The following is a 12,938-nucleotide window of genomic DNA, read 5'->3' as shown; positions in this document are numbered from 1 at the left end:
CATCCAGGATCTCAAAAAAGATATTAAAAAATTAATAAAAATTTGTGAATTTATGCTACAATAAAGCCTTAAAAAAGTTGAAAAAAAACTTATAGGATACAAATAGAAAAACTAAGAAACCATGAAAAAACTGGCTCTCATGGATCCAGATTTTAACTTTTTTTGTAGGAGGAATACTTCTTAATTATTAAAAGATTATTTGGGATCATTTTTATTTTATTTTTTTCTATTTTATTATGTTTATATTTTAATTTAAAATTAAATATATTTGATAAAATAAAATAAAATTTTTATTGAAAAAACTTGAAGCATTTAAAAAATATTTTGAATGTTTTTAAAAAAGTCTTAATTATTTTTAGAGAAAAAAAACATATAAAAATTATTTTGGAAAAAAAGATTGATCTCCAAAAAATCCTCAGAGATGATCCTAAGTCAACATTTGTGTGTGTGTATAACAATCAAGTGTAAATCTTCAAATATAAAAGCTCATTTTTAAACTTGGTTCTTTAGTACGCTGAAGATTGCACTTTAAACAAAGGACGCCTCCTTTGAGCAATTAGTGGATCAAATGGTCGTCGACGCTGTAAAAAGAGAGTGAAACAAGCAAGGAAACTTAAGTATATCGACATAATAAATTAAATAAATGAGTAGGTATTAACATAAATGATAAATATTGTCAATGTAAAAAAGGAGAAGATTCAATTCTTATGTTCTTACATGTCACCTAAACTTCAATTTCTACATATACATCACCTTAATTGTGCATGAAAATATGTATTCCATTTTTTAAAAGTTTAAAAAGTAGTATCTTTACTGTGATATAAGAGATTTAGGGGTTAGATACGTAAATAAATAGGAATTCAGTGGTATCTATGTAAATGCCCTAAAAATTAAAAAAAAAAAAGGTCAAAGATGAACCAGCATGTAAATGAATTATTATCCGATAGAACAAGAATATTAGAAAATCTTCAGAACATCTAATTATAATAATTGAAAAAGAAGGCATGTTTAATCATAAAGCTTCATAAAAGTAAGGCAATAAAGAATGATATGATTATTAAGATTTCAAAATTATAATAACTTAATTCAATCAATTAATTCATTTTAATAATCTAACACGTATCTTTTCTAACAAAAATAAGCATTTTGTAACTTTAAAGAGTAAAATAATTCAGTCAAAAAATTGAGATTCTAGAATGTATGTTAGAAGCAAAGAAATGAACCTTTCGACGCATCTTATCTTTCTTAGCTTTCATAGCTGCTCTAATAGTTCGTGCACGTACTTCTTCCCAATTTACTTTTGATGGCGGATGCACAACAAAATCCAATGGTAATGTTTCTGGCAGAGAAGCACATTCTCTAAGAGAAGCCTGATGTAACTTTTTCCTCCTAAACCCAACGAAAAATTAGGTGACATGAAAAAATAAACCAAAATATTATGAAAGCATATGCAGCATCCAAAGGAACTTACTGAGAACATCCAAAGGAATTTACTGAGAAAATTCATCAATATCATTGTCTAATGAATCCTTTTCGGAGATTTGTTCGCAGTTCTTCTAAATAAAACATTAATGGAGCCACAAAAATTAAGTATGATATCAATACATAAATCACTAAAATGTATATTAACTTTATAACAAAAGAAGGAACATTTGCATACACACCCCTCAATTCTTATGTATTTACATACATCTAAACTTCAAGTTTTACATATACATATATGACGCCTTATCCATGCATGAAAATATTTGTTTCACTTTTTAAGAGTTACAATAATGATATTTTTTATATGATATGAAAGATTTGGGTGATATAAATGTAAAATGTGAAATATAGGTGTTAGATATATAAATATATAGGAATTGAGTGGTATGTATGTCAATGCCACTCAAAAAAAAAGGAGGGCATTAGTACCTATAAGAAATTCTCTCATCCTCATAACTCCGCAGGTCTTCATTTCTAGTGCGCTTGTTGAATATTGATCTATTCTGCAATATTTATAAACAAAATCTAAATGGTCAGTAATAACTATTTTAGGTACTCCAAATCAAAAGTTTAATAATACATTGAGCAGAAGATGAAATTCCAAAAGTCATAATTGGACAATGACAACTGCATAAAATCAAACTAATCTTCTTTTCAAACTCAAACTATTACCCAAACAAAAAAGAAAAGATGAATCAGTTAGCTAGCATTAAATTTTCACTTCAGCAAATAAAAATACTCAGACCTCTAAATCATGACCGGCGACATTGTTCCATAATTCGTGCAGCTCAGGATCGATTTCATGATCAGCTGAACCAACTCCATAACCCTTTGATCTGGAAGAGGATGCTTTTGCACCAACTTGGCTTTCCTTCGATAACACTTTGCTCTTCATCTTTACGCACAACTCCTTCCCTTTCTCTCCTGAAGACGACCTTCTTTTATTCACCGGTTCCTCCTCATTCCAATCGTTCAATTCATCACCACCAAACGCCTGTCCGGCTGGGTTCCCGCTACGCTCGGATAAGCTCTCTGCAGCGCTCTTCTTGACCAACCTCTTCCTCTGCTTTCCGAGCTTGTTCTCAACAGGCGCCGGTGTGGGCGACGGTTCAATACGCCATTCGTGGCCGCTTTCAATGTCAAATTGATTTCCGGTGTAATGGGAGGGCTGCCTATCCGAATGAACGCCATATGAATCCATGAGCGCCTCTCCGCCTTCATCTATGTTCCTGGCGTATAGAAATGCTAAAAAAAAATCAAAAAATATACAAACATTTTGCTGGAAATTGCTGGGAGAAAGGTTTTGAAGCCCTAGGAATCAAATGCAGCACATACGGATCGTTATCGTGGCCCATTTCAGATTTAGGAGGATAAAATTCACAGAAAAAATCAAATGTCTGCTCTGATGAACAAATCTCGCGGTGCTGTTTTCCTTCTAGGGCAAGATGAACACTCGAATTCGAACCTCCAATGTTGATATGAATCGATCTTTGCTCTGTTTTTCTCTGCAATTAGAATCTCTTTCTCCTCTCACCTGCTCTTTCATTAAAGTCGGTAATAGGATCCCTCGCTCTTCTGATAAAGGCGAACAGAGAGTTTTTCGCGCCATGGAAGTTGCTGAAGAATCGCACTTCCGAGCTTAAGTGGCAAGGAGAGATTCGAATGCTTGTCAGCAGCGTGAAGGAGAAGGCCTCCGACTCCGACGCCGCAGGTCTGTTCGCCATCCATCCCCTTCTCCGCTTAAGTATTTGGGGACATTTGCACACGTACCACACACTTCTTAAACATTCATATTTAGGATAATTACGCACGGACCACTCCAAATATTCATGACGAATCATTCAGAATTCAATAAAAATTTTAAAAATAAAAAAAGGGTTGAGATTTTTTCAATAATTTTTATATTTGATTGATTTGTAAATAACAATATTTCTAATAATTTACATATATATCATTCAAATTTTTATACCACAAAAAATAGTGCTATCATTTTCTCTTTTGTTTAATCTGATCAGTAGACTCCTCCAACTCGGAATGGCCCGTAGATAGGAATCCCAAAATTACGAGTCTCATATATTAAAAATACTGAAATAGCCCTCATTATTCTAATTGAAAATGTAATCTCACAATTATACTCCCTGTTATTTATAAATTTAGCATGTTCTTATTATTCATTTGTGTTGTCTCTCTATTTCTCTTTCTTGTTAACTGCTTTATTCATTGTGTTAATTGGCCATCTCCAGTAGCTCGGCCAAGATCTACAGCATCATCAAGCCGATGTCGCATCGGAATCTTTCTTCTTTCAACTATTGGGTTAAAGTAGTGTGTCACTCTAGTCTCTACGTCCATTTTCAACATCACCATCCATGGTCATGTAGTGATTGATCATTTACTTGTTTAGCACTAGGTGCTTCTTTTCGTTGTAGTTTGCTCGACACGCTGAGTAGAGAATTCCTTCATTAGCTATCAATCGAAGCGGAGTTGCAGGACCACACCCATCATCAGTTATCAATCAGACCGGCATGTTCCACAACCTCTTGATTGTTGACTGCATTTTGAGCTGCAGGATTCACCCCCTCTTCATCGTTTAAGGAGAAAATATTACGTTCGGAGTTTGTACTAAGCTTGCATCCAAACGACAGACGTGATACAGCAGAGGTTCGAGCTCCGCTCCTTCCCGTTATATCATATTCGTTATTTGGGCATAACTTTACATCCGGACTTTGGACGCATTATTTTTTCTCCGTTCAAGAGAGTTTTCTGTCTACTCCTTATCGACAGAATTGATTTGCCCGCATTTTTCTTAAACAATCTTCCTTGTTAATAGTTGTTCACTAGCCGTCCGCGTTAACGCATAAAGTACTGACTATCATACAAGTGTATGACAGTACTAAATGCTTAGAGCTGATTTAATTTGTTCCATATGAATTATTTTTATTGTGTAGATTTAATTAATTATTTGCTAAATCTCAGACTTATCACGCAAATAAAGCAGTTAACATTGGACTGAATCAAATTGCTTGATAATTAATGCATTAATTCAGCATCTTTAACTAATGAAATTTTCAAAAATAGGAAAATGATTTTGACCAGATACACCTCCCTCTTCTCCCTTTTGATTGGTCTTTTGGCCTACTTTTGTAATCATCATTTCTATTAATAAAATAATTATGAGTTTGCACTAGAATAAATAATTAATTACTCTCTCTTTAGATAAAACGGCTAGATAATTAGCTAATTAATTAGATCAAGAAATAAATATTATATCACTTGCTGCAACTCAACCTGAGACTTTTCCCTCGTAACGTTGTTCTTGATATAGAGTCGGTACTCATTGATGGTCATCGATTGATAATGTTGTGGCCTTTCTGAAGTCACGAGTTATCTCGTTGGCTCCATATGCATATCTTTCGTTTTTTCATCGTAGTAGAAGACCATAGTTTCATGTGTAACATTAAAATGTAATCTCCACCTGTAGTTTTTTTTTTTGTCATGTGGGTTTTCATGTGTCGATCTTTTCATATGCAAGTCTTCAGCATGCTTACAACCCTCTATTCCCTACCTCCACTCCATGGCCAAACCCTAACCTCACCCTCTCATCCCAACCCCCACTCCATGGCCAAAATCGTGGTCTCATTCTCTCTTCCCTTAGCCTAATCACACCACCTTCTCCCCCATCCAATTACCTAAAACTCAAATCCCAACTCGCTTCTCCAGTTTCCACTCCTCTTTGTAGAAACCCATCCATGTCCCCCCTCCTTCCCCTCCTCTTCTCTATGCCGAAAACACACACTCACACCTCCTTTCTCTTTATGCCCATTGTCAAATCATATCCCAAATAAGTTATTTACATGTGTAATGTTCATGTGTACACTTCTCCAAATATAGCTTACTTGCACATGAAATCATCATCTGTAATTTACCATGTGTAGTTTATATATATATATATATATATATATATGTAGGATTTTTATGTGTAGTTTGTTTCAATGTTTAAGATTTCAATGTATAGTTCACTTTTATCTGCTTTCACTAGCATGTAAAAATTATCCATATGCATAGTCTTCACCACACCTAGTTTATCTACATATACTAGGTGTAGATAAACTTAAGCCCAACCAATGTGACTGTGTCAGCTGGAGATATTGGTCATGAAACTTGACAGTTAAGACGACCATTTCTTTTTAGAAATTTATGAATATACTTAATGCATCTAAAGAATTTTAGAAAGCTGAGGCTCCAGTAACAAAACCATGAGTAATACAATAAGAATCTTCCAGTAACTTCTACAAATCTAAATGAAAGAAACAACAGGTTATTACATAAACGCTAGGAACTCCTAAGTTCTACTTCTTCACAAATTATACTGCAAGATCCTGCTTGAAAAGAATGAAAATCTCCACTCCTAACGGAATCCCTCACTACAGCCAAGGATTAATTACAAAAGAATGCAAGCACACTTCCATTCATATAATTTACAAGATTCGCAGTTAATGTTGGACAACTTATTCAAACAACTGCATTACTATGCTTAAATCTTCGCGGCTGGCTTCAAAATGAACCAAAGTATAGTTTCAACTTTCTTAAAATAAAACTCTCTCTATTGGATATTGCTATAATTCCACCATTTTACAATAAAAGGAGTTAATTTACATAGCGGGCCTATTGCAAAGTGCACGACTTTTATGTTAACGCGGGTGGGAGATTCAAAGCGAGTTCGGTTCAGCCAACAGATCCTTCTAACTTAAGGTTCATAAGAGCATTTACCTCCGACGCAAACTCTAATGGGAGCTTATCAAAAACATCTCTGCAGAAACCGCCAATCATGGCTGCAACAGCCTTCTCGTGGTCGATTCCCCTCTGCTGAAAATAAAATAGCTGATCCTCACCAATCTTGGAAGTGCTTGCTTCATGCTCAATTCGCGCGGATGGATTCTTCACCTGTTTTGAGACAGAACTTCAGAGTAGCAACAATGATGTACTTGAATGTTTTTCCATAATAGCCATATAAAGCAACAATATTGCCTTCCGATAAAACATTAAACGAAGATTTACATGCATGCCACTAAATTCTTATGTATTTACATATCTAACACCTAAACTTTAATTTTTACGTATGTGCTGCCTTACCTATACATGAAAAGGTTTATCTCACTTTTTAAAAGTTTAAATAATGATTCTTCAGATGTGATACGAAAGATTTAGGTTTTAGAAGTAAAAAAATCCAAGTTTAGGTGTTAGATATGTAAATGCATAAGAATTGGGTGGTATGTATGTAATAGGCCCAACATTTAAATAACATTTCAAACTTGACTGGCAAAAGTTAGTGAAGAAAATTTATTGTATCATATAATGCTTGATTCTAGCCATCTAGACCGACCATATAAATTGTATGAAAAATCTCAAGTTTCAGACTGCCTTTAAACAGAGACATTTATTGATATAAGGCTTATGGATTTGATCAAATCACTATTCGTTAGCCTTATAGTTCAACTTCCGATGTATCATTTAAGATGAAAAATATTGGTTCTATGATTTTGCTTAAATACATGTATGAAGAGAAGGAGAGAGGTTATCATGACATTAAACTGCCAACTCTGACATTATTTGTCAACTATTGAAATTTAATGCAAAAGAGCATTTGTATTATTATACCATGTTTAAGTAATTTATTTTTAATTTACTTAATAAAGTCCTAAAATCATGCAAAATATCATCTACGCCGTCATGACCATCTGTGCTGGCTTTAAGCCCAGTTTAACTAATAAAATAAGAAATTGTTGCCAAATATTGTTCTGCATTTACTAAAGACAAATTGCATCTACTAATTGCATGTGTATGCTTCATATGAGAATGAACACACAAATGACACAATGTCAACAGTACCCCACGCCATGATGCAGCAAGGTAATAAAAGTGTGCCTTCTATTATTCCGCCTTCATCTGACACACGCAAAATACATTACTTGAATCTGCAAAAGCTAGGAAGCGGGATTGCGTAAATTAGATCTCAAATTTTCTATATATATATATATATATATATACTGCAACGTCAACTTTATGAAACAAAAGTACAGATATTATGAAATGTCTGCATAATTTTCACAATCAGTACCCACACTCACTGTCTTCCACCTTCTTTCCTTCTACTTCCGCTACCACCTCATTGATCCATTAGATCTTGACCATCTACTCATCAATTCATGGACTATTATAACTATTGTTTTATCTACTGATCGAACAAATTAGTTTTATCATTTTGTATTTATTATTCACTGATATTATTTTCTATTAGAAGCACTTCTAAGATTTTATAAAAATTAGAGTTAGAATGAAAAAATAAGCCAATTTTCTAAAAATTCTTGACAAGACATCAGAGTACCCTAGTCTCTTTCTCTTGTATTTTGATTACAACATTCTTCATCACTGCATTTTGTAATGCTACAGCCTTTATTATCAAGCTTCTCCTTTCCCCTAATTTTCTATAATTGCAGCCTTCATTATTTTGTAAGGCTACAGCCTTCATTGCTGCAAACATTTTCCATTGTTACATCCTTCATTGCTAGATCATTGCAAATTGGTCCACATTGCCACATTTCTTTCATTTTTTGTTTTTTCCTATGAACGGAAGCATGATTTTCATCTCGATGAACAACAATAACAGTACCAATATACCGTAGGTCTTGGATTCTTTTAGAATTGTGAGATGCAATCTAAATCCAACATGAGAGTAGCAAAAAATCTATTTAACATAATAGTAAGATGGAAATAATTAGCTAATCTGACTGTGTTTGATTCATAAATTCTTAAAAGAAAGAAGCAAAATTGGATCACTCCCACTAAGTATAAGCACCTAAAAAACACCTACATCGAGTGAACAATTTACTAATATTCTCAACAAAAGAATGTAAGAAGTATCAGAGAAACTTGAAATTGATAACATCCTTTCATTTATTTGAAGGGGAGTGTAAAACATTTGCATGATTTATGCAAGCTACGACCCTCTCTCACAAAGACTTCCAGTGCCTTGCTTTCCTCCTTAGCTGCCACCTCAATGATTCATGAAATTCCTTCCGCTTCTAATCAATCAATGAATTATTGAAGTTATTGTTCTGTCTACTCATAGACAGTGGACTATTATAGTTTCTTTACAATTATTATTCCATAATTTTATATGTTTATGATTAGAAGCTCTCCTATTATTGTATAAATACTAAATCAATATTGGGATGAAATACACAACCAATTCCTCCCAATTCATGTCATATCTAATCTTCTACAAATAAAAATGGGGTTGGTCTTATATGATTTCTCTAGCCTAGACAAACTTTTCTCCATATAAAATTTCCATGAACTCGTAATTTTAATTAAATCATTGGAAGAAATCCTCACATACCCATATTCTTATTATGATATTAATATTAGAACTCAAGTTCTTCTCGTGATTGCTAAAATTGAAGTTTTAAGAAGAGAACTTGAATAGAAAATGGCAAACTCCACATGCTCATCAAATACTACATATAAAAAAGAAGTTTATGTATCTTAATGCTAAACCATAGGCTCAAAGATTTCAAAAGCCGACAGAAAATTGTAAACCTCAACCATTTTGAGCCACCCTATTAGCACAAAGTATACAGCGATAAACTAGTTCATCTAAACAAGTGATTACACCACAACATTTAATTTGATATTTATGGCTATAATATCAATGAGTTTTCTAAACCAAAATAGATAAATCAAAAGTTTAAACTTTATAAAGCATAATTTTTTTGGGGCAATCACATATATACCACACAATTCTTATGAATTTACATATCTAATACACAAACTTTTATTTTTATATTTATAACACAGCTCTTTTATATCACATAAAAAATGCCACTATCATGAACTAATAAAAAGTGAAATATAGATTTTCATGCATAAGCAAAGTAGTATAAATGTAAATATCAAGTTTAGGTGTTAGATATGCAAATAAATAGGAATTGTGTAAAATGCAAGCAAATCTTCTTTTTTTAGAACCCCTGGCATAGACTTCTTGTCACTCTTATCATTGAATGTTATTATAAAAGTTAGAGCAATCAATTGTTTGCATAGTTTTCTTTAAAGATCCCAATAATAAACTATGAAAGATGTCATTATGACATTTTGCGTGGTCAAATAATTGTTACTAGCATATTTATAAGAAAATCAACTCTTTACTGCCTGGTTCCTAATTAAACCGTTATTCCTAAATCATTTTCTATCACATCAATTAACTTCTTATTTCCTAGAGCATGCATTTCAAAACAAAAATACTTAGTTGTTAAGTGCACCTATAAGTAATGATCTTCTACACAACCACCCAAAAAACAAAAACTGACAAAAATAACATACAACAAGACTCTTCAGGAATGCAGAACAATGATGCACAGTTTTGTAATACATGTTTTTATTTTCCAATACCAAAACTTTGAAATTCATAGCTTTGATGCTAAAAGACCAAGTGACCTTATCATAAGTCAGTTGCATAAAAGGACCACTTTATTTGTAAAATGTATCATAACTTCTACCAATCTTAAGTCTAGGTACAACTGCATTTGTTCATTTTTTTATGAAAAACAATATTCTTATTTTCCATGTAATTTTTATGGTAGAGAAGCACAAAAAAAAGTACTTGGCATCAATTTTACCTACGAAAATTTTCAGGGAACAAAAAAGCCACAAGTTTCCTTGATTGAGCCGAACCTTAATCAATTTTAACTCTTAATTTCACCCTACAACTGACAATTCTGATCTTGACTGGTCATCTTCCTATTTGCCAAAAAGTAAAAAAATAAAAAAAAAACAATCATGAAGCCTTTTAGAAAACTACCTGTATGTACGGATATGTAATGGCAGCTGCAGTGTCACCAATCAGCATAGAATCACACTGAGAAAAATTTCGAGAATTCTCAGCGCCTGGCCCAACTTGCACAAGTCCCCTGTAGCAATTCCTCGACTTTTCCTGCTGATATTCCCTTTGAAACAATCCTACTTTTTGAATTTTTCCCAATATGGATCATCTTTGTCCCAGTGTCAGCCTGCTGATAATCTTTTGTTAGTGCAACTGAATAGAATTCCCCCACAGTGTCATTCCCCTTCAGAACCACGCTTGGATACTTCCACGTGATTGCCGAACCTGTCTCCACCTGTGTCCAAGATATTTTCGACTTATTACCAGCACAAATTCCCCTCTTTGTCACAAAATTGTAAATCCCTCCTTTCCCCTCTTCATCTCCAGCATACCAATTCTGCACTGTCGAATACTTAATCTCAGCACCTTCAGCACAGTAGAGCTCCACCACCGCAGCATGAAGCTGGTTCTTATCATAGGAGGGAGCAGTGCAGCCTTCAAGATAGCTCACGTAGCTCCTCTCATCGGCTATTATCAGAGTCCGCTCAAACTGACCTGTATCCCTATCATTAATCCGGAAGTACGTCGAGATCTCCATAGGAGAAACAGTATCTTTTGGTATATAACAGAAGGACCCATCACTGAAAACAGCACAATTGAGGGCGGCATAATAGTTATCGCCCATCGGCACGACCTTCCCGAGATATCGCCGTACAAGATCCGGGTACTCCTTGATTGCGTCAGAGATGGAGCAGAAGATAACCCCGGCCTTAGCTAGGGTTTCTCTATGTGTAGTTGCAATTGAAGTGGAGTCGATGACGGCATCAACCGCGACATTTGCGAGGCGTTTCTGCTCGTTAAGTGGGACTCCGAGGCGCTCAAAAGTTTCGAGGAGTTTAGGATCGACCTCATCAAGGCTATTAAGTTTGGGCTTAAGCTTCGGCTCTGAGAAATAGCAGATGGACTGAAAGTCAATTGGGGGGTAAACGTTTTCAGACCAACGAGGTTCGACCATCGAGAGAAATCTCCGGAGGGCATCTAAGCGGAATTGCAGCATCCAAGCGGGTTCGCCTTTGCGGGCGGAGATGGCGCGGACGGTGGCTTCGGAGAGGCCTTTAGGGATTGACGTGGACTCAAAGTCCGAGACGAAGCCCCACTTGTAATCTCGCTTGAGAAATCGCTGGACGGGATCAGTTGAGGAATCCTGCGATGTCTCCATGGTGCCAGCACCAGGGGAAGCTTCGGCTCGAAGGCGAAGAAGGGATTGTGAAGGGCGGCGATAGGATGAAAGGCCCATGGTTCGGTTGGGGAACCCTAACCCTAAAACTAACGGGGAATTAGAGTGGGATCGGTTGAGAAGGGGTTGGCCTGGGAGAAAGGGGGCGGAGGAAGCCATGAGGGAGCAACGCCCGGAGCGAGGGTGAGAGAGCAGAGAGAAAGGAAGAGAAAGGAAGAGGAAGATGGCGCGTGGAGCACAGGTGGATATCGTGAAGCATGAAATGGATGGAATCGGAACCATCCACGCGTCTCTACGATCGTGCGTTCCAGTTTGATGCACAGCTTGAGGATCGAAATTCACCACTAATTTTTTTGTAAGAATTTCTTACAAAGAATATTCTGAAAAAATTACATACATATCACACAATTTGTACATATTTATGTCTGTACTAAATAAAATTTCATATATACATTTTAAATGTTTTGGTATGGTTAAATTATGTATGACAATGTGCATTTTACTTTTTAAAATTAAATAATAATGATATTTTCTAGAATTTAAATGTTACACTTGCAAACATAAAAATATAGACGTTAAATAGATAAATAACAAAGAATTATATGGTGTGTATGTATCCAAAAGAATTATGAGCAAACAATATAGAGTTATTTTAATTTTTTTTTTTTAAACTATTTTATCAATAAAAGATAAATCTATATATAAACTTAATTTGAATAAATATTTAGTTGGATTCATATATTGTTGAATCTTAATTTGTTCATGAGACACACCGAAAGGATTAGAGTGTTTGAACCAAGAGAAGATGAGAGAAAGAGAGAGAGGGAGAGAGAGGGGAGAGAAGTGCACAACGACTTACCCTTTGGGATGAAACTGAGATATTCTTGGTCTCTTATGACAATTTTTATATAATTAAATATTTTTGGCACATCGAGAGGGGGAAGAGCCAAAAGCACTATTACATGAAAATACTTCTCTATTTATAGGAGAGGGAATACAATGAAGAAAAAATACATCTCTAACCTTGATTTAATGATGGTTGTAAATGTCATTCTAGGAATTATAACCATGTGAGCACAAAACCTTGTTATTCTTTCGCTCGATTGATTGGAGCCAAAGAGGTGAAATTATTAGTGTCACTGATTAACTTATTGAATGGGGGTTGTCGGTCGATTAACCCTTCAAGTAAGGGAAATCGGCTGCATTTCTGAGAACTATCAGATAGACTGATCTGTTCGGTTGATATTAGTCGGTTGGATGCGTCAGACCGGTCATCAATCCTCAACTCTCGTTCAAAGAATACTTATTGGCTGAGTAAACTAAACTCATTGGGCAAAGCAT

The 12,938-nt window shown here is 34.8% G+C and overlaps 2 protein-coding genes across 2 annotated transcripts; both read right to left on the bottom strand.

The window, feature by feature from the left end:
• Positions 1-420: 420 nt before the first annotated feature.
• LOC110024178 (protein IWS1 homolog 1-like) lies at positions 421-3,171 on the bottom strand. The gene is made up of 5 exons (XM_020723984.1): positions 2,821-3,171; positions 2,231-2,714; positions 1,915-1,988; positions 1,224-1,389; positions 421-581 (listed from the first exon to the last, which is right to left on the bottom strand). The coding sequence occupies exons 1-5, from the start codon at positions 2,838-2,840 to the stop codon at positions 507-509; spliced, it is 819 nt and encodes a 272-aa protein (XP_020579643.1). The 5' UTR covers positions 2,841-3,171; the 3' UTR covers positions 421-506.
• A 2,644-nt stretch (positions 3,172-5,815) lies between these two features.
• LOC110024169 (UPF0051 protein in atpA 3'region-like) lies at positions 5,816-11,894 on the bottom strand. Its single transcript, XM_020723974.1, is given in 3 exon segments — positions 5,816-6,426; positions 10,340-10,468; positions 10,470-11,894. Coding segments are annotated over 3 exon segments (1,758 nt in total). The 5' UTR covers positions 11,880-11,894; the 3' UTR covers positions 5,816-6,207.
• Between the last annotated feature and the right edge of the window lie 1,044 nt (positions 11,895-12,938).

This window comes from Phalaenopsis equestris, unplaced genomic scaffold (assembly GCF_001263595.1).
Source record: "Phalaenopsis equestris unplaced genomic scaffold, ASM126359v1 Scaffold000250, whole genome shotgun sequence".
NCBI lineage: Eukaryota > Viridiplantae > Streptophyta > Magnoliopsida > Asparagales > Orchidaceae > Phalaenopsis > Phalaenopsis equestris.
Note: the sequence above shows the minus strand (reverse complement) of the source record. Positions and strands in the feature narration are given on the sequence as shown.